The sequence below is a fragment of the Equus quagga genome, chromosome 10 (assembly GCF_021613505.1).
Source record: "Equus quagga isolate Etosha38 chromosome 10, UCLA_HA_Equagga_1.0, whole genome shotgun sequence".
In the NCBI taxonomy this organism is placed as follows: domain Eukaryota; kingdom Metazoa; phylum Chordata; class Mammalia; order Perissodactyla; family Equidae; genus Equus; species Equus quagga.
The window spans coordinates 12,547,094-12,569,794 of NC_060276.1; the positions used below are offsets into that span (position 1 = coordinate 12,547,094).

The following is a 22,701-nucleotide window of genomic DNA, read 5'->3' on the forward strand; positions in this document are numbered from 1 at the left end:
CATATTAGTTCTCCTCTCTTGTCCTAACAATTCGCTGAGTTGTGCTACTAAGGAAAACATGCAAAAGAGCAGTCCAATGCCTTCCACATACCAAAAAATGAGACAACCCAGAAAACAAAAAGCACAAAGTTGTGAAGTCGGAATGAATTGCTCTTTTAGTCTCACGTTACCAAGTCAAAAAGTAAGAAATAATGGGTGCCGCTTCCCTTGTGGAGGCCCGTGTTGGAGACGGCTCCCGAATTTTGATGAAGCTCCTGTGTTCAATGGCAAGGAGCTCTTTCCTGTCTGCTCCTCTGCCCATTTGATGAAAGTTCTGCTCAAAAGACATTCAGCCCAAGCGATGCGGACATTGTTTTCAGGTTAATTCTTGTGACCATGCAAAGAATTGACACCGCATAATTATTTCTTTGCTTTCGTTAAGAAGATTTAATTATGATACTCTTACTTTTTAAAGTCACGTAGTCAATGTGTAAGATATTGTGCTGGAAAAATTCTCATTTCAGAATACTTTTGGACTTGCAAATTATTATTTCTTCTCTATCTACTTTGTAACCCAACGCAATCAGTGTGCCTTGGATTACGTTTAGCTGATTAGTGAATCAAGTTAAAATTATAGCTGCAAAATGATTAAGGCCAAGTAAAGCACAACATTATGATTTAGTATGCTTTTATTGGACCCAGAGCTTGTGTGCCCATTATTTTTACCTGTGCAAAATGATACAAAGCCCAGAAGTCCTTCTGGGGGCGGTAGTAAATCTTTGTTCAAGACCTTTGCCTTTGGTGTGTGCCAAGATAAAATTTTCATTCGAGTAGTTTACAAATAACAGTATTTAAAAATTATTTTCCTGTTTTTCTCTGGATTTATGCTTATAATTCATGTAACTTAAATTAGTTGTGCTCTGTTATTTTCTGTGTAGTTCATGCTGTAACTCTCTTTTTGGAAATAAAAATGAGTTCTTCAGGTTAAGTAAATACATGTTCTGCTTTTTTTCCCCATCACAAACTGGTTCATGTCTGTTCCTGCAAAGCTGCTGCAGCTGCCACATTTACCATTGAAGTAAAGAGTGAATTCCTTATGTCACAGAGCATGCAGTTATGCAAGTAATTTTGCAATGAAGTTTGTAATGTAATTTTTCAAAACAACCTTACAGTCTCCAGGCAAATATAAAGCGCTAGCAGATTGCAGGAAGAGAGGCTCAGAAGACCTCCTGATTAGAAATGGAGATGTCATTCAGCTTCTCCATGAGGATGCTGAGGGTCAATGGTAGGTGCGCTCTCCATGCCTGTGATGACCTCTGCCTGGGGCACATGGATATCTAATCAAATGTTCTGCTTTACTTGTATCTTTGTTATACAGTCTCAAGAAGCAGAAATATCACATTTCTTATCAGTGTTTCATTTTCATTGCTTCAGCCATGTCTATATAGCTCACTGAAAGGGATGTTAACCTTTGGTGAGTGAAAAATGCTTTGAAAGAATGAAATGCTATGGGGCTGCATGTAATTTTGTGGTTTACCTTGGGCTCTGACACATCTGGCTTTGTAATGGCTACAGATTGCATTACATTTGGTCAATTTAAGTCATTCATTAATTCATCGTGTATTTAATGAATGCCTACTGTGTGCCAGGGACCATGCTTTGCTACTTTACAACATAGCCACACTTCTCTTTATCAGTTCAGATATTGACTTTTTAGCCTTATCATTCTCTCCTTATGCGTTTGACTTCATATAGCACTGATTGCAAAGATGGTTCTGCCAAATATATTAGTTAATCATAGAGAACCCAAAGCAAGAAGGAAATATTGTTTGGAAGAGGACTGAATGAAGCTTCCACAGTTCTTTTGGAAATTTTATATGAAATAATTCTGTCTTCATGTCTCAATAACTTTAACTGAAATGCTACATTGACTGTGTACACTGACCTTAAGGGTGGAAGAGTACACGCGAGGGTGAAAATTGATGATGGATCAGTAAAGTGATAACCATTTTTGCTAGTAACCTAAGTCCTTTGTAGGTTACTCAAAGGACTCGAGCCCAGTGTCATGAAGGTCTTCAAATATATGCAATAGCTTTGTGAAAATTTGAGCTGCAATGTAATGTATTTGTTTATTACCTTATATTACCATTGTTAGCTACTAATTCATTTATTATTTAGGTTGGTGAAAAATCTAAACAGAAGAAAAGAAGGGCTGATTCCAGGGAACAGTTTGCAGATTTTAACCGGTGACTATAGGTTTCGGAATGCCAAAGTTACAGGTATAATATGAACAGAGTGTATACTATTTGTTTAAGGACTAAAATTTTTGAATCTCCACCAAACGTACAATTGGCATAGGGTAAGAACCTTTCTGCTCTTATAAATAAAGCTGCAAGCATATTATGCTAGATAAGATTTAATGTTTTCCTTTAATAGTTTTAAATTCATGAATAAAGGTTTTTTGAACATGTTAAAGTTTTCCGTACAAGGTTGATAGATTTGAAAGAGAGTTTCAGATATTATGATGTCTTGTAAGAGATCTTTTAGAAGTAAATACTGATGATATGCTTCTAAGGTACCAGCCTTTCTGTCCGAGAATGCTTTACCAGTATGTTTTTACTCAGTTCTAAGAATGTGGTATTTCCTTATAGTAGATTTCTGCTACATACACATACGCACACGCATGCAAACACACACACATACACACCAAACCTGTGTGCCCAAGAATTAATGTGTGAAGGTAGTATGAAGGAAGGAGAACTAACCTTAATGTTCCTTTCTATTAACCCAACCCTTGGTACATAAAACTTCTGTATACAACTAGTATTCTTGTAGATTTTTCCTCTAAGTAATAATAAGCTATGTATAAAAAGGCAGCACCAAAAAAGAACACAGACCTGTTTGTGAACAAGATTATTATTATATGCACATATTTCCTTTGAATTCCTAGTTTTGAATGTAGATTTGATTTCCGGGTAATGGTACCTCGTGTTTAGACCAATCTAAGAGACCAGGAGTAACTTATTTGGTTCCAAATTTCATTTATAACATGAAACAAAATCTAAGGGTGATAGGTTCAATATAGATATTGGATCACACGGGGACCCCACAAATAGAGTTACTTCTTATTTATTGTTTTGGGTACTCCAAATCTAGTCACCTTTCAAAGGTTTTCTGCAGTAATTGTCAAATTATTTAGATAATTACTGAATTATTTAGATAATTAGTAATCAGAAGAGTTTGATGTACCAACAACCTGGACTACTTGACATTTATTTAAAACCTATACCAACAGCTGCAGAATACACTGTTATTTTTAAGTATATGTGGAACATTCACCAAGATAGACCATGTGGTGGGTCAAACAAGTCTCAATACATTTCAGAAGACGGAATCGTATAAAATCTCAAAAGTTATTATATTAGAAATCAATAATCCCTTAATATTTGGATATTAAATGATGCATCTAAACACACATGGAACAAAGAAGACAGCACAAGAGAAATCAGAATTATTTCAAACTGGATGAAAATGAAAATGTAACATGTCAAAATTTGTGGATGCATCTAAAGAGGGAAGGAAATGCAGGGAAATTTAGAGCTTTAAATGTTTGTATTACACTTAAAAATCAGTATCATTCACCATATTAACATAATGAAGGTGAAAATTATGTAATCATTTCAATAGATGCAGAAAAGCAATTGACAAAACTCCATACTCATTCATGATAAAAACTCTCACCAAACTAGGAATAAAGGGTGTTTCCTCAATCTGATAATATGCACTTGTGAAAAACCATAGCTAACATCATACTTTATGGTGGAATTGGAAACTTTTCCCCTAAGATTGGGAACAAGCCAAGGATATTCACTCTCAGCATTTCTATTCATCATTGTACTGGAAGTCCTAGCCAGTGCCATAACTCAAGGTAAAGAGATATAAAAATATTAGAAAGGATGAGGCAACACTGTCATTCTTAGTAGATCACGTGTATGTACAAAACCATTAGGAATCTATACACAAAAAGACCCTACTAGAAATAGTAAGTGAATTTTATAAGGCCATTTGACACAAAATCATTATATAAAAATAAATTGTAATTCTATATCCTAGCAACAAAGAATTGAAAAAAATGTAATTTCGAACAACACCATTTCCATTAGTGATACAAAATAAATAGGAATAAATCTAACAACAGATGTCTAAGGATTCTATACTGACGACCACAAATCATTGCTGAGATATATTTAAGATGACCTAATAAAGGGAAAGATATACAATGTTCAAGGATTGGAAATCTCAATATTGTTACGAAATCCATTGTCCCCAGATTGACCTATGGAGTTAATGCAATCAGAATCTCAGCAGACCCTTTTGGGAAAAAAAATAAAGACAAGTTTATTCTAAAATGTATATGGAAAGGCAAAGAATCTAGAACAGAAGACTGTCAAATATTTGGAGGACTTAGCTAGCTGATTTGAAGACCTACTGTTAGGCTACAGTAATGAAAACAGTGTGGTGTTGGTGTAAGTGTGGAAAAATAGAGATTTCCGAAATAGACCCACATATACATAATCGATGAGCATTCAATCAAGGTGCCAAGTCAACTGAATGGGAAAGGAAGGTCGCTTTAACAAATGGTGCTGGAGTAATTGGGTATCCATATGTACAAAGAATGAACCTCCATCCCTATACCTCTCTCCATACACAAAAATTAATTTGAATTGGATCATAAACCTAAACATAAAAGCTAGAGTCATAAAGCTTCTAAAAGTAAACACAGGACGGTATCTTTATGACTGGGTAGTTAACAATTTCTTTCTTATACAGGGCAGAAAAAGCACTAACCATAAAGGAAGGGTATTAGACAAATACAAAGAAACATGCTGAATTGAGCACCTTACAACTTTAAAGTTTCATACCTTTTAGAATAAGATAAAATTTAAGATAGTAACATCGGAATCGACGATGGCGCTAACAACGCATTTTAAACACTTTCAAAAGCCAATTAGTAATGAATCACGTTTTTCCCCAAATTAACTGATTTCATCTTATACGTTAAAGAGTTAAGTTTGAAAATAAATATGGCCAGCTTCCTGCCAACTGTTTTATGCTTATTTGAATGGTTAATGAGAGAGACAGACAGACAGAAGAAACACGAGTCACTTAAAATATGTTCTCAAAGAGCTGTTTAAATTAACACATATAAACATTTAAAAAATTTTTATTGAGGTTATGATAGTTTACAACATTGTGAATTACAGTTGTACATTATTATTTGTCAGTCATCCTAGAGGTGCGCCCCTTCACCCTTTGTGCCCACCTCCCCCCTCCACTTCCCCCTGGTAACCACAAATCTGTTCTTTTTGTCCATGTGTTTGTTTAGCTTCCGCATATGAGTGGAATCATACAGAGTTTGTCTTTCTCTGGCTTATTTTGCTTAACATAATACCCTCAAGGTCTATTCATGTTGTGAATGGGATGGTGTTATCCTTTTTTATGGCTGAGTAGTATATCCATTATGTGTGTGTATATATATATATATATACACACATAACCATATCTTCTTTATCCAGTCATCAGTCGATGGGCACTTAGGTTTCTTCCATGTCTTGGCTATTCTGACTAATCTGCAATGAACATAGGGGTACATGAGTTTCTTTGAATTGCTGATTTCAAGTTCTTTGGATAGATACCCAGTAGTGGGATGGCTGGGTCATGTGGTATTTCTATTTTTAATTTTTTGAGAAATCTCCATACTGTTTTCCATAGTGGCTGCACCAGTTTGCATTCCCACCAGCAGTGTATGAGGGTCCCGTTTTCTTCATAACCTCTCCAACATTTGTTATTTTTTGTCTTGGTAATTATAGCCATTCTAACGAGTATAAGGTGATATCTTAGTGTAGTTTTGATTTGCATTTCCCTGATGATCAGTGATGATGAGCATCTTTTCATGTGCCTATTGGCCACCCGTATATCTTCTTTGGAGAAATGTCTGTTCCTATCCCCTGCCCATTTTTTGATTGGGTTGTTTGATTTTTTGTTGTTGAGTTGTGTGAGTTCTTTGTATATTATGGAGATTAAACGTTTTTTATAAATCATTTTTTGAAGCAATTAAAAAACCAATAAAGCCATGAAATAACAGTACAATGTTTATACTAGAAAATAATGGCCTTTCTTATGCTCAGGTCTCCAAGATTCAAAAGTGAAAAGATCAAGTGTGTTCATCTGACTTCCATGTAATATTAACATTTGTATTCAACATTAGGAAGACCTAGAGTAGATTTTCCATAACTCTTATCATCATCGTTTTAAATATAGAGCCAGATGTCCTCCTACTTAATTCAGGACAAAGTTAATTACATTAAATTTTAGCTAACTGTAATGCAGGACATGTAAAATTACATGTTTGATGAGTTTTAATTTGAACTGATTCAATTACTGTGACTAATTGCAGTGGATTTAGGGCATATTACCACTTTTTGAAAAGTACATGGCAAAACAACTTAAATCTACTTTGGGCTTTTGCTCATTTTTCAGGCAGTAAAGGGCTTACATTTGTTAACAAACATACACTTTATTTCGGAAAAAAAATCACATTATTCCTTTCGAGTCCTTTTTGTTTTCTACCATCAGAATACTTTTTCTATGTCCTTTTCTTTTTTGCAGTGCCATTGGGAGAGTTGAGTGTAATGGGTTGATATATCATCAGCATTTAAAGCATTTATTACTCTCTTCTCAGTGTGGCATACTACTAGATAAGATGACAAGGTCCCTTTGGTTTTGTTCTCTACAAAGTTCTGACAATATATTTTTAAAATATACATTACTTTCAAATAACATGCATTTATGACTTATGTTGAACTGACAGATTAGTACTTATCAGTAGATTTTCCTTGAATGCTGTAATATCAAGTGGTCTTGATTGAGATCTACCTGCATATTACACTGTATAGAGCAAAATAGTGTATTGTGGCCTACAAAAATATTTGGTAATGTGTGTTGGTGGATTAGGAAATTACAATTGACCACATATGCAGTTGTCAGCAGCATTAAGGTTTAAAAATATACATTCGAGTATCTTATTTGAAATCTGGCAAATAGAATGTAAAGATCCCTCTGATGCTTATGTGCTTAACATGTTTCATATTATCTATACGCACCCAGGGTAATTCATACAATATTTATGAAATCTGGTTGCAGAGGATATAAATTCTGTTTACAGTCATATGCTGCATAATGGCATTTTGGTCAGTGACAGACTGCATATACCACAGTGGTCCCATAAGATTAGTACCATACGGGCTAGGTGTGTAGTAGGTTATACCATCTAGGTTTGTGTAAGTACACTCTATGATGTTCGCACATCGACAAAGCTGCCTAACCATGCATTTCTCAGCATGCATCACCGTCGTTAAGCGATGCGTGACTGTATTTTATTTTGCTTCAAGTGAAGTTATGCCGTTCATAAAATAGATGCCTTTAATAAATAATGTAATGGAATAACAACTTTCATATTAAAATAAACAACCGAAAGACATCACTTTTGAATTTATGATGGACGCTTTGAATCCTCACATTTAGTGTTAGAAGTCATAGCACAGACTGCATTTTTGGCCTTAAAAGTCACCTGAAGGGGCCAGCTGGTGGCGTAGTAGTTAAGTTTGCACACTCCGCTTCAGTGGCCCCAGGTTCGGTGGGTTGGATCCTGGGCGCAGACCTATACACCGCTCATCAAGCCATGCTGAGGAGGCATCCCACAGAAGAACTAGAAGGACTTACAGCTAAGATATATGTACAACTATGCACTGGAGTTTTGGGGAGAAAAAGAAAAGAGAGGAAGATTGGCAACGGATGTTAGGTCAGGGCCAATCTTCCTCACCAAAACACATGCATTGTAAGAAAAAAAAAAAAGTTACTAAAAGTCACCTGAGTATTAACATCATTCTTCATTATTTTGTAGATGCCGCTCTGAGTAAACACAAGGAAACTAAGTTCCACTTCAATTAAAGGAGAATGAATAGACTTTTAAAAATAAGATTACCTTTGGAGGTGTGAACTAGATTGTATTTCTTAAAAGTGTTACAGATAAACAGCCAAGAGTCAGGACGAGCCTCTGCTGCCCATGACATTCACAGAATTTCCTCAGGACTGAGGTGGACTTCATCATTCCCAGTTTGTCTCATTCTTGCAAGAAGCCATCTTCACACCTTCCATCCTCCCAGGTGAAAAGTGCCGTGTTATTTTGTTTCCAAATAGGGTTTTTCATGGCATGCGTTCAGATTCCATCTAAAAACTCGAAATCAATTATTTTGAACATTCACAGGTAAAAGGCTTTACCTGTAATTTTCTTGATAACTTTTCAGTAACAAAACAAAACAAAAATCCAAAGAGAGAAGAGAGATAATCAGAGATTTTAAATCCCTTTGTTAATTGACAATTTATTTTATTATTTAATTCTGTTATCTGTGTGACTATAACGTACCAAAGGGATATGTTCTGAAGGACCTCTTTTGCACTTTGACTGGTATTTAGGGTTTTCACAGTTGTCTTATGGTTCTAAAAAGATCCAAAGCTAAAATTCTGTAGTTAGGATGTGTTGAAGTTTACATTTTATGCATTGAAATTGAGATACACGTGCCACAGCTTTAAGTTAAATGTTCATATTTGCAGAAGAGGTGTTCCTGTAACAAAGGTTTACTTTCCAGTGTCTTTACTTGCTTTTGAATTTTCTAGAAAAATCTATTCTAGTAAAGGTTTTCTTAAGTTGCGTTGCGTTCCTTCCTGGGATTTTTGTTTGATGATAATGTATAGATGTCTTTCTTTAGAATCTCTAAACAGTGTGACCACTTGTTTTAAAGCACAGGGCCAAGTTGTTGCATGCAGTGTTGAATTTATGCTTGGAGTATTTTATATTGTGGACCACTGAAGACAATGGTTTGAAATTGCTGCCTTTTGAATCATAGATTGTGAGTGTTACTCTCAAGTTGGCATATTAGGTGCATGTTTTCTGACGAATAGTTTTACAGTAAACAATAAACACAATAACTATATAATTCATAAATATTTTCTTTTAAATAGGTTTGTGTATCATATCAAGATGATAGTTTATGCCAGTGGTATCATTTGATGTAACAATTTGTATGACAAATGAATTGTGTTTTATTCAAAGATACCTGAAAATTATCAATCTTCTAATGTCCATTTGCTGGAATTTATGATGGTTGATTTATAATTCACTCATGAAAATGTCCATATATTTGATACTTAGTTAATGTTTCTGCAACAATACCAACAGCAACAAAACAAAGTTAAAATACATCTCTTTTGTGTGCTGATCCTGGGGTTAGGAGACAGAATTAGGAGAGAAAATTTTTGAATAATTATGTCCCGCTGCACAAAACGTTTTAATTTCATGGTATTAAACTAGGGATTTTAATCATTTAAGACAGTACTGAGCTCTATAGATTCAAACATACAGTTATAGTCTTTTAATGTTTTAATCACTGTACAATGAATGCTATATTTGTATATGTATTTGTATATGTAACTGCACTGTATTAATTTTATTGGGCTATAAATGTGTGTTACTATAAAACATAGCAGCAATTTCCCTTTAAGTCTTCAAAATTTAATTACATTGTAAATGTACTTACAATGTAAATGTACTTGTGTTAATTCCACATTAAAAATATCCAACCTTAAATCCATTCGTATATTTTTTTCAGTTTAGTATAGTATCAGTAATACATTGAAAACTCCTTTCCTCTCATTTATTAGTGATACCCTAAAGGCACCATAAGTATTTAGAGTTAAATGTTTACCTTCAGCCTTGCTTCATGATTCTCTGAAAGAGACAGAGACGCGGAGAGACAGAGATAGACAGAGAGATCTGACTCGAAGTAGGGTAAAATATTTTACTCAAAAGTTTCTTCACCCAAGTCTGTAGGATAGCAATAAATGAGGTTTCAGGGGTTAGATAGCCCTGTTTCTGGGGGGATAGTTACACACTGGAAAAATCTGCTTCCATATAATGGAGTCAAAGGAAACCTGGAAAGCATCTAGATACTTGCAGTTGTTTTCTGAACCATCATTTGCTTTTGCAAAGGGCTCTTAATTGGGTTTTCCAGACTTAGTGGTCTCTTCCACAGCCTATTAGGGATCTAGAACTTGTGCCTTAATATAGACGGGGGACAAAACCCTACCAAATTGATTTGATTGAATCTTCCATTTTTTAAAAACAGATTGTTTCAGATGTTTTAATGACCATCCCATCACAGGATAAACTATTTCTTTTGTCTTTAAATGTATTTTGAATTCTTTTGAGGAAGCACCATTGGTGAACTAGTTAATCAATAAATTAATTCATCTCCAAAGAACTCCTTGAAAATTAAAATGCATGTTCAAGTTTTATTCCTATATTGGCTGAGGAGTAAATGTTATTCTTGACATTTTCAAAATTATATATGAATCTTAGAATATAAAATACATAGTTGTTATAAAAGCCGCCGTGATATCTGGGCTACAATATTCTCTTAAGAAGAGAGAAAATTTCAGAGTATATTTTTGAAAGTGTAAGAGAGCATAAGAAATGCTCCACTTGGAGAGAAATTAGGTCAGTGATTTTGTTTTGGGTTTAGTCCGAAATCAATCCAGTTTCATTCAACAGACTTTCTCTGAGAAAAATGCTTATTATTGATAGATACTAGAACACAAGGACCTGCTTCCCACAGGGACAGTAGACTCTCGAGCGCTTCATGAATCAAGTCTCAAGCAATTAATTGTCAAAACAAGTCATTTTTATTACATTTCAGTACACTTCTCTGCATTGATTTGGAATGGTCAGTTTGCAGTTGGTCTTATGGGGCCTGCCCAAGGACAGCAAATGCTTAGGAACAAACCAGTGTTAAAGACAAAACTGAAACCCTTTATGTTGATCAAAAGGAAATCAATAGATGTGAAGATGGGCTTTTTTCTTTTAAAATAATTCCTTTTTATTTTGAAATGCATTTTCTATATTAAAGCTCATGACATAGTAAGTCTTAAGTTTTCTTTGCACTTGTTGAGAGCCTACCTAATGTTTGTTGATTACCTCATTTTCACATGCAGGAATTAGCACATCAAATTCTGAGGAGACATGTTTCACCATATGTCCACCAAATAGGACTAATAATATATATTGACAACAACCAATGAAATTGTACTTTGTAAAGATATGTTACTTAAGCTAAATGAAACTTTCCTTAATCCCAAACCAAAATAGAATGTAAACCATTTCAAAGATACATTTCATCTAAGTAGTTCTGAGATAGGCTCATTAAGTCAATTACTATCAAAATAACTAAACAAATACAACCAGACTGGAGAACAAATTAAAATACCATAATGGAGCACAAGAGGAATCCAGAAAGATTTGAAGCACAAAAAGAACTTTATGTGCTGAGGATTATCTCAATCGTGTTTATCTTAGTTTGATAGTGAATACGCTTTTACAAGGCAAGCTATGAGAAATCAAATGAGAACAAGTAAAATGGTAGTAACTAAGTCAACTGTAACTTTTAACCATAATCAAAATGACTTAAAAGTGGAAAATCATAGTGGACATTTTGGAATCTAACATTAGAAACTAAGATGATCTCTTTACTGACCCCCAGGGAGGACACAGGGCTATGCCTATACATTTACAGCTAGTTTCAAAACACCTGAATTTAATGCAAAACAGCTATTTTATACATGAGTATTAGTAGCTTAAAAATCTGCCTATATTTCTAAAAATGCCAAGTGTTGGGGAGGACGTGAAGCAAGAAGAACTCTTCCCTACTGCTACTGGGAGGATAAGTAGGTACACCCCTTTTGCGAGCAATTTGCTAATACCAAGTAAAGTTGAAGTGAATACTGTATGGATTAACAATTCCACTCCTAAGTATCTACCCCAAAGAAACACTCACACATGTGATCAAGGAGATATATGGGCCAGAACGTTTATAGCAGCATTGCTTGAAAGAATAAAAACTTTGGAGACAACGTGAATGACCATGGACAGGAGAATAGATAACTGGATTATGGAATATCATACGATAAAATACTATACAGAAGTTAAAATGAACGATCTTGAGCTACGCTTATTAACATCAATCAATCTCACAAGAAACAAATTGCAGGATAGATACAATACGATAGCATTTGCACAAAGGTTTAAAATATGCAAAACAAAATGTGTACTTTCAATGGATAATTCAGAGTAAAAGTATATGGATATGCTGGATTAACGATCAACACCAAATTAAGGATGGTAGCTATCTTTGCAGATGGGGAGAAAGAGAAGGGGAGGAGTGGGGAGAAGGAACAGATGAATGTTGGTACTTGGGAGTTCATGATACTATTTTCTATACGTTTTTATATGTCTGAAACACTATACTGGAAAAAATTCTCACTTTAATTCAGTACTAGAAAAGTGGAATACAATGCTTTGTCCCCCATGATTGAAATATACTGAAACCCTGCATCAAACTTACCTTCTGTACATCCCTGTGGGACTTTTATATATTTTTTGATCTTACATGCTGGCCGAAAGTAACAGTTAAGAAGTCTTTTCCATAGTCTTTGTAAATATCATACAAATTACCATGAACTAATATACCAGCAGAAAACTACCACAGAATAAACCTTCATTGACTTAACAACGTTTGAATGTGTTATGTAGGAGAAATATTTGCACTTAAGAAATGTTGTATTTTATTTTAAAACATAGGATAACTACCTGTTGCCATCTGAGAACAACTTTAAAGTTGTTCTTAAAGTTGTTGGATTTTTCAGTATTTCTGGCTCATGAAGACTCTGCTTCTTTAACAACTTGTACATTTTAATTTACAGTGTATTTCCTGCTCAGTCATAGCAATAATTAAGTAGCAAGACTGTAAAAATGATGAATTTTTAGTCAAATAATTACATTTTGTCCATTGGTATGTTGGTAAATGTTAAACAACTGGGTCTCTTTAAAAAAAGAGCAAAAACGTATTTGCAGCATTTGTCACTATCTATGGTGTACATATCCTTGCCATGGCAGATTTTAAGCTAGTGACATGAAGTCCCTGAACTGGGAGTTGGAAAGAGATGTGCAAAATTGGCATTTGTGAGTTGGCATAAGCCAGGTCCAGCACATTGCTGATTTTGTCGTATGAAACAGATCCAGTGCCAGGCCCATGGTAAGTGTTCAGTGAAATTCCTTATTAGAGTGTGCTAAGATTTCTGAATTATAACCTACCATTAGGTAATGGGTAGCTATCCTTTTAGCATATCTGTTACCCAAATTTACATTTTCTAAACTAAGGAAGCAGAGGTTCTGATCCGAAGCATGATCATCTAGGACTGGAAACAGAGCATATGGAAGAGAGTATGAAAAATATTGGAGCCATATTGGGAGAAATTAAACTCCCGTGGCCAAGAACAACAGTTTGATTCAGATATAAAACTATGAAAGTTAAGAACTGACTATAAAAACAATGTACAACAACAAAATATCTACCTAAATGAGGATACAAAGCACAGACAAGAAAAGTAAGTACAGCTTCTGGAGAACACAGATGGAAAGGCAATAAATGTTAATAGGAGAGGAAAAGGCCAGGGCTATAACCGTAGTCTTCTAGGCTAATCTTTTTTACATTTCCTGGAAATTAGTGACAACTTCTCTTTATATCCTTGGAAGGAAATGAATGTAGAGGTTTCTCTTTCTGTATTTGCCTGTCTTCCTTTCTATGGCATATTCCCTTATGTGTTCAGGATAAATATCTCATTCCTACCTTAGATGACTGAGTTTTGCACTGATGTAGTCAGTAATAGCCTTTTGTCTTCCACTTCATTCATACATTGGTTTGTTAATTTAAGAAGTATGCACTGAGTTTCTCAGAGACTTGCATTCTTAATTTGGCTTCTTACTTTTAGAGCTGAGTTTTAATATCATGAAAATGCATGCTTATTTTTGTAATATATTCCAAGAGGAAAAGAGATTTTTATATGTAGATCTTAACCAAATCATGTCGTGTGTAAATCATGGGACCCCTTTATTTTTATGAGGTCAGCCCTTAAGCAACTTAGCTATTGATCTGGAGAAGCTATATACGATGGCATTTCTAAAAGTTTGAGTGACACCATCTGGGAGATTAACTATGTCAGCAAGTTTTTATGGGTTAGGATCGTATATTCAACATTGCAATGAAGCAACCTCTTGAAAGGAAGTCTTCGGAATCAAGAATATCCCTGCTCCTATTTCCGTCCTTCTCTCAAATAAGAGGGTAACTCTCCTACCAGAGTGAAAGGATCTGGCTAGGATTTCAAAACACTACTGTTCTATGAGGGTGTGGAGAGAAGGTCTTGGCCCTGGTCCAGAAGCTGGTGCCTCTTATATATATATATATATATATTTTTTTTTTTTTTTTTTCCTAAGAAGGGTCTGCCTGTTGTCCTTCTCTTCTGATACCTTTACCCATTCGAGAGATTGAGGTTAACTCTGGAAATCTCAAGTCGAGACATAACCCCAAGGACAGGGTGAAAAAGGTCTGCCTTGAAAGTACCGTTGGAGAAAATGAGTAGAGTGATCTGTGTACCTGGATTGGTTGAAAAGGCCACGGTCTTTTGCCTGCTGTGATTCCAGCAGCTTCCATAATTTGCAGAACACGTTGATTTTTGTGGCTTTAACCATGAGATCTCTAGATGGCATAAGCTTCAGATTCAAAAAGAACCCTGATTCCTGAGTGCTTTGCTCAGACAGGCCTGTCAGCAGCCGCAGTCTGTTTCCCAGTCAGCCACGGCTGCACCGCATTGGTAGAATCCCAGCGTCAACCCTCAAACAACAGCTTCTGGAGTAGCCTGCTGTCTCAGTGTGCTGCATGTGTCTTAGCCAGCACAGCTGCAATGAATCGACTTGAAATGTTGCTGGAATGACTGTGAGCCAGATGACACTGTCGAACTCGCTCTAGAAGTCAAATGTCACATCTGGAAGGCCGAGTGCTCACAGCTGGGCTAAAAGCCAGACACCAGCCCCGCCCCCTCGCTTCATTCCACATGTATTTACTGAGTTTCTGCTATGAGTCAGGGACTGCAGCTCCAGTTTATTTGACTGCCACTCTGCCTTCCAGGCTACCCATTGGTCTTCTTGATTTTGTCACCCGTTTGTCGGTTAGAGCATCTCTAGTAAGAATTCCAGGCAGTTTTCAGTCCCAGGTTTGCTGAAAGGATTGCCACCTATGCAGAATGCTCCAGCCCCCCCTAAAAATACAGACAGTGCTCCAGTCAAAAGCACTATACTTTCATAGGATGGAGTGGGAGACCCAAGGTCTAGTCCTGGCTCTACCATTGTGTTACGTTGGTCTTGGCCTCAGTTTTCTCATCTGTTAAATGGGCAGAGTGGTTTGGATGGTGTCTAAAGTCTCTTGCAGCTCTGACGTTCTTAGACTGAACTGTAAGCATTCAGACGTTGTTTGGAAATTATAATTAAGCAATTTTGTGAACTGGTCTATCATGGTTGAGGAGAGTAGGGAAGATAACCCTTTCTTTTTCCCTTGGCAGAAAAAATTGGACAGTACTTTGTTCCTGTCACCATAAAGCAATTAATATTCCAAAGAACTCAAAAGATTCATACTTAAACAGCAAGTTAAAATGACTGCACTACGTTAACACACTTTTCTTCACTCTGCAAGAGTTCTAGTTTAATCTGTCACTTCCAATATTGCAGCAGCATGTTTCAGCCCATTTAGGTTAAGTAGCTACAGTGATTTTGAAAGCACTAATGATTCTTATACGGCCACTGCAAATGCCCTAGGTAGAATCTAGCCAGGGCCTGGCTCTGAAGCTGCTGGCTCTGAGGTGGGCTTAAAGGCCCCACATGTTTAGTGGTGGCAACATGCCACAGGTGGCTCATAATGAATTCAGCCATTTTCAAGCTGATCGCCAATAGGATAACGGTGACTCAGAGATTTATGGGCCCAGGAGCTCCTCCCTCTGCCACAGGGAAGACCAATCATAGCAGGTGTAAGGCCACTCCCCCACTGCTGTCTTTGTAAGGGGTGGTCTCCATGGTAACAAGGCCAGAGTGGCTCCCTTTTACCAACTGCAGAGCGCTGGGGCTACAGACCTTAAGTCATTCAAATTTGAAGTAACATATTTCCATGCATGAATTGGTGTCCTCCTTAAATCTACAGCGGACAATTATAGTATTTCCTCTCTCTTTCCCTTTGTTAGGCAACAACAGCAGAATTGATTTCTTTTGTTTGTTCGTGAAACCTCAATGCCACTCCTCATTTTTATTTAATATGGCCTTTTTTCATAATACTCCATACAAGACTAATTCCTACTCTGCAATAAACATGGATTCAGATTCAGCTAACATTTGTTGAGCATCTATTGTGCAGTAATGTAGTAGGCACTGACAAAGCACTTTACATACGTTATTTTAGTTAACTCGCAAGATATATAAATGTGGATTCAAATTTAGTGAACATCGTGGGTGCTTGGCACACATCACTCCTTGAATATTTGTTAGATAAAGGAATGAAAGAACATGAACTCACAGACCATCAAGGTCAGCATCCTGTTAAACTCTCTCATTATATAAATGGAGAAATCAAAGCCAAGATGTGGAGTGACTTATCCAAGGCCATATTCACAGCTATTTCGACTCAATTCTGTCCCAGGTGGATCCAGACCACTGTCCCCTCCAGGACACAGCACACGCTGCCTCATATGAAAGCTGGGTGTGAGCGGAGCATCACATTTCTTCTGTGTTGCCTTGCACTTGGACACATTCTTCTTACTGTTCTGCTGAATCGTAGTGTTTGAGGTCCCTCTCTGTGAATGATTCAACCGGAAACACTTTTTGAGAAATTTAAAAATACATTTATTGAAACTTAGGTTTGAAAGACTAAAGTAAAAAGGTATTAACTAGAGTAACTTGAAAGAAATCAGAAAGAATGAGGCCTGATTGGGGGTGAGGTGAGGGCAGGGATAGCAGCAGCGTGGTCGGATCACAATGGTCCACAATGTGACTTTGTCAGTAGTTTCACATGTAATCAAATACAGGGTGAATTCTTCACATCAACCAAATTCACAAAAAGTCTGAAGGGCTGAACCAGAATACCAGTTTATTAATTCATAAAGGGAAATATTCTAATAGATCAAAGTACATGTGTTGGTTGGTCAGCAACCCTCTAGAAAATTCAATACATATAGAAGCACTAATTATAATAAAAAAATTGCTTGGTGAGCATGAAACCAGAAAAGGGGCAGTTGTTTGGCTCATTGGAATGACCTCTATCTCTGGATCTGGTGCACCCTTCTCCTCTGTGGGGAGTGTGGGGATACACCAGTTAAGGAGATATGATGCTCATGTTCTCTGATCCAGGCAACCTCTTTCTTTGCCCTGGACAATACTGGAGACACAGTGATGAATTCTTCCTTGAAGACTCTACTAGTTCTAGATTGCAAACTGACTCTTCTCTTTCTGTTTTCATTATTTCAGATGGGGGACGATACACCTGGGTTGATAACAGCTTTCTTAGTCACAATGACATGACATGTCGGTTTGCCTTCACGGACTCATCTCTAGTCAGACCTCCATAACAACACAATTGCAAGCTCTTACGGAATTATTCTGAATAGAAGGAAGGTCATTCCTTCCATTATGTGTTTGAATCACTTGAGTCTCTGAGAGGAACTCTTCCCCCAAGTTCTTAAGGCACCTTACTTCATCCCTATGTTCTGAAAAGCAAGTCCAAGACCAAACTGAAATGCCTGTGTAGGGAAAAGGGGAGAGAAGGAGAGAAAAAGAGAAAAACTGATTGGGGAATTAGGAGCTGGAGAAGATAAAGGATGCAGGAATAAGCATACGGAGAAAGAAGTCGTGTTTTTGATGAGTTTTAAACCTGTCAGCTGCTCCTGTGTTCTTCCTTTATGAGTGTGGTGCTGGCCTTGTGATGGACTACGTCAAATATCCTGGATACAGATCTAATAAATTTTGATGTTTTGGTGGGAGATGTAAGAAGGGTCTGGAACATGGAATGCCGCTAAGGAGGGAAAATCAGGAAGTTGCCCCGGTGCAGAAAAAAATGCCTGATAGGCAGAAGGAAGAACTTAACTTCACAGTTTTGTCAAGGGCTGGACCTGTAGGAAGGTCACAATTTCCTATCGCAGTATATTTCTCTAGTGATTACATTTTCTAACCTGCTTATTCTAGTAAAATATGAATTCTAGATAGACTTCTCCCCGTAAAGAGAAAAAGGAATATTCATAGAATGTGTATGTTCAAATTGAAAGAGATGAGAAATTGATTAGTTAGTAAAGGACCTTTTCCATCTTCAATCCCAAATATGTCAACCTTGGATATACATTTTTCTTTAAGTGAGCTTTGTTTTTTCTTTAATCCAGTTGACATACCTGGATACCTTGGTATATATTCCATATTTGCCTTTCACTGCACACTCTTCACCCCAGCTAATAATTCCAGTTAAGAAACTGGTGCCTTCCACTTCAGTAACATGGGGTCCCCCACTATCTCCTTGGCATGAATCTTTACCTCCCTCATGGAAGCCAGCACAGAACATGTTATTATGGATGGTGAACTTTGTGGACCGAAGGCATGTGGCTCGGTCAACAAGTGGAACTTTAAGGTGCTGAAGAATTGAAGCTGATCTTCCTCTGCTGAAGACTCTCCCCCAGCCACTCACATAGCCAGATCCAAATTTCAGGAAGATGTTCGTGTAGTCCTTGTCGGCAACGCAAATAGGTGTTACATAGCTGTTTAGCGTTAATGGTTTATCCAGTTCCAGAAGAGCAATGTCATGGTTGTATTTGTTAAGAGTTGCATTGTAGCTATGGTGAGGAATAGCGCGAATCACATTTCGCTTTTGCTCTGTATGATCGATCTCCTCAGTGTTATGTTCACCTATTGAAAATAAATTTCTTTTCAGTTACGGTCTTTCCCGTAAAGAAACACATTTTCCAAGTGTCCACCTAGCATCACTTACTTAACTGGCAGCTTCTGTTCACCCATTGAAAATAAATTTCTCTGTGGTCACAAATAGTCTTTCACATAAAGAGACAGATTTTCTAAGTATCGACTCGGCATCACTGAATTACCTGGCAGCCAAGTGTCAAAGATCTCCATCTTATATTGTTATGATTTTGATAAAATGTAATGAGGGCCAATGCATACTTTTTAGACCAAAAAGCCATTCAGGACCATCATAGAGCTGCTCCGTTCACCCATGCTGTTACAAGTCTTACATTGTTCACAGGTGTGAATGAATCTACTTGTCACGAATTATCCTAGACTTTCCCAATTTCAAGTATTTTGACCCCTTTTTTGAGCACAGATAATACATTCTTTCGGTCATTCATTCAAATATTAGCTGAGGGCCCACTATGGGTTGTGCCAGGAACTAGAGATACAAAGATCAGTGATATGACACAGCTTTGGGAAGGCTAAGTCTGGTGGGGAAATGGCCGTATCAATAAATAATTGTACTCCATTGAGGTGAATGCTAATGAAGGTACACTAAAGAACTCTGGGCGACTTGGAGGATGGAACAAGCTGGGTGTTGAAAATATAGCCCTCCACCACTAGCCTAACTTATTTAACAATGATCTTATTAGACCTCAGTAAAGTATGCTACACCAGTCATATGGAAGATCTACTGATGCTGAAGATTACTATGCTTTTTTGTTTATTTACCTGCAACAACGGTAATTTTAACACCAGGTTCAATACAGTGGGCTGCAGTTACGACCCATTTTTCATTAATGATGGAACCTCCGCAGAATGCAGCAATTTTACCGTGCAAAAGGACCTGTGGAAACAAAATTATGAATCCTACTACATAATATTTAATCCAGAACAAAATAAGTACGTGTGCTGCTTATAGGTGTGGGCGAAAAGTTGGCTTCTAGGTGCTGGCAGAACTGGAGTGTTTCAGCTTTGAAGATGAATTAGTGTTTCTGGAGCACAATCAAAAAAGCCATTTCTGTAACTGGCTTGAAAACAACGTGCAATGAGAGTCAGGGGGAGCTCTACATGAGGCGAATATGAAGGAGTGGCTTCTTTTGGTGATTTGGGGCCCTTGGATTCCTTTTCCAAGTCAGTCAGATTCTCTGATATAACAAATCACTTCACGGGGATCCAGCAGGTATGTTCAGAAACCCACTGACTTAACTCCTTGAGATCAACAGTTACTGAGTCTCCTGTCTCTGCACGAGGAAATCATGCTACAGGTCATTTGAAAAACAACTGATTTTTCCAAGAGGACTTTTCAAGCCCTTTCCAAACTAGAATCGTAAGAAATGAGACCTATGGCCTCCCTAAGTGTGATGCTTATGTCCGTCCAGGCAGTGAGGAACGGCAGGGCTCAGGCACTCCTTCCATTCGCCCCTCAGCCTGGTCGACTTCCCCGGCCTGGGTCTGGAAGCTGCCTTGATCATAAAAGCTCCACTTAGCTGTGCTTGATTTGTGGGCAAAGTGGACAAAGGTGTTTGGGCACTGCTTTGAGCCTGGGCATTATTAGACAAGAGGCCAATCCATTCCTTCATCTGTACATACCAGAGCAGATAATGAATACTTTTACCACCGCAATGTCTAGATCAACTTGGAGAATTTCACTTCCAATGTCTGCAAGGGCCTTGATCCACCTCTTCAGGAAGAAAGCTGAGAAGTGTGAACACTAGAGGGCACACTCAACATTTGGTAAACCCTTTGTGGGCGCTGACTAGCTGTTGTGAGCTGATGCCCTTTTACTAAAGCACACATAGCCCCAGGCATAAACCCGAGTGTAAACTAGGGAAAGCGAGTGGTCAACCCCTTCAGGTGGGAGTCTGAGAAGGTCCTTGGGGCATGTTCTAGTGAAGATTCTTTTTGTCCTGAATTCAATTTACTGAACACCTACTAAGTCCTAGACACTAAAGCACTAGCCTCCCACCTGGAAACTATAGAGCTGGCTCATCGCAAGCCTCTGACCCCCTTTTCCGTACTCCAGCTTTCCCCCTCCTTCTAGCTGTTGCTTTTTATTTCAAAAAGTTATAAAACTATAGGAAAACTCACATAATAATATAACAAACAACAGTGTGTACCCACCACCCAGATTTAACAATCTTAATTTTTTTGAACATTTATTCATTGCTTACTATGGACTAATCATTGCGCTAAGTGTTTTATGTACGTTTAATACAACACTTCGTGGAGTGATGTTACTGTATCCGTTTATAGGTAAGCAAAATGAGGTTTACACGTGCACATTAACTCCCGTAAGGAGAGTCAGTGGTGAAGCTAGGAGGCAAACCCTCGTCTGCCTGGCCTCTGAATCTCTGCTCTTCAGCACCCAGTATTTCCCCAAGTGTGCTGAGTGGACCAACTGTAGTAGAATCATCTGGGATGTTTGTAAAATGCGGATTGAGGGCCCTACCCAGACTTAATCAGAATATTTTGTGGGTGAGAAGGGAGAAAATGAAGATCTCCGGAATATCCTTACGCATAATTAAGTTTGAGAAATCCTGCTTCAGAATTTCCAAGGCCTGGTGACCTTTATGTTTTAAAAGCGCTCACTCCAGGCCAAGCTGGCTACATAACTTGCGGGGCTCAGTGCCAAATGAAAACGTGGGGCCCCTTGTTCAAAAGCCAGGAAAAAAAAACGCCATTGAAGATACTAAAATTCAAAATTTTTTCCTTTCTTCTGTAGTCTCTCTTGCGACCTATCATGGGGTTTTGAATTTACGATTTAATGTTGCGCCCCCTCAGGCACGGGGGATATTTGCTGGGAGAGTGCAGATACTCACAGGTGCCCAGAGGCTGCACTCTGCAATTTAACATGCAAGCACAAACACCCCCTTCAGCTGCCAGGCCCCCTCTCCCATCAGCCACCGTAATGAAGCCCTGAGCCCCTGCAAGGGGACGGGTGAGTCAATCGTCCCTTCCCACTGGCCACTGCAGCAATCGACGGCAGAGGGATGCTTCCCAGGGGATGGCAACTTTCATGCCAGGATGTGCTCAGTACCTGCAATGGAGGTGGGCAAGAGGCTCGCCGCCTACTATGACACATTTCTAGTCCCGATGCCATGTAGCCATGTCCCCTCCCCAAACGGCACAGAGTGCGGGCACCCAACCTCAATCCTCCCTGCACCTGTGCAGGAGGAGGTTGACACCAGTAGCTGTTGGGGATGAGGAGGGGGAGTATGCCAGTGTGTCATGGTTGGGGGGTGGCAGTGGGCATTGAGCAGGTGTGGGGAGGTGTAGGCAGGGCTGGCCAAGGCACCAGGGGACAGGGAAGTGGGAGGTCAAGAATCCATCCCTGGGAGGTGGTGAGAGGCGAGACTGCAGTCATTCGAGTTTCCAAGTCCCCAGCACATGCATGCTCCATTGTCATCAAACTTGAGTTACGACACAAATGCAAAGCATTGAACGCCAAATGTGGGACCCTTCTGAATGCAGGTTCCTGTGCAAGTGCACTGGTCACAAGCTCATGAAGCTGGCCCTGACTCCAAGTGATGTTCACAACCAAGCAAATTTGGGCAATACTGTTCTATACTGGTCCTAATGATTACAACTGAATACATCCATTCAAGTAACTGGAGTTAAGAATTCACATACGATGATATAACAGTGCTTTTGCTCTGTATTAGAGGTGAATTGGACATCGCTCAGCTTAATGGGCTAGTTAGGCCAGACTGAATGATACCCACAGCCGC

The 22,701-nt window shown here is 38.1% G+C and overlaps 2 protein-coding genes across 2 annotated transcripts in view; one reads left to right on the plus strand and one right to left on the minus strand.

The window, feature by feature from the left end:
- MCF2 (MCF.2 cell line derived transforming sequence) overlaps window positions 1–8,273 on the plus strand; it is a 70,440-nt gene extending 62,167 nt beyond the window's left edge. The window contains exons 28-29 of the mRNA XM_046673680.1: window positions 2,158–2,258; window positions 7,943–8,273. Coding sequence (XP_046529636.1) covers window positions 2,158–2,229 — 72 coding nt within the window. The 3' untranslated portion in view covers window positions 2,230–2,258; window positions 7,943–8,273. The remainder of the gene's footprint in view (window positions 1–2,157; window positions 2,259–7,942) is intronic.
- Window positions 8,274–17,089: 8,816 nt separating this feature from the next.
- Window positions 17,090–22,701, minus strand: part of F9 (coagulation factor IX) — a 28,704-nt gene continuing 23,092 nt past the window's right edge. The window contains exons 7-8 of the mRNA XM_046672753.1: window positions 19,703–19,817; window positions 17,090–18,913 (exon numbers count right to left, since the gene is read on the minus strand). Coding sequence (XP_046528709.1) covers window positions 18,366–18,913; window positions 19,703–19,817 — 663 coding nt within the window. The 3' untranslated portion in view covers window positions 17,090–18,365. The remainder of the gene's footprint in view (window positions 18,914–19,702; window positions 19,818–22,701) is intronic.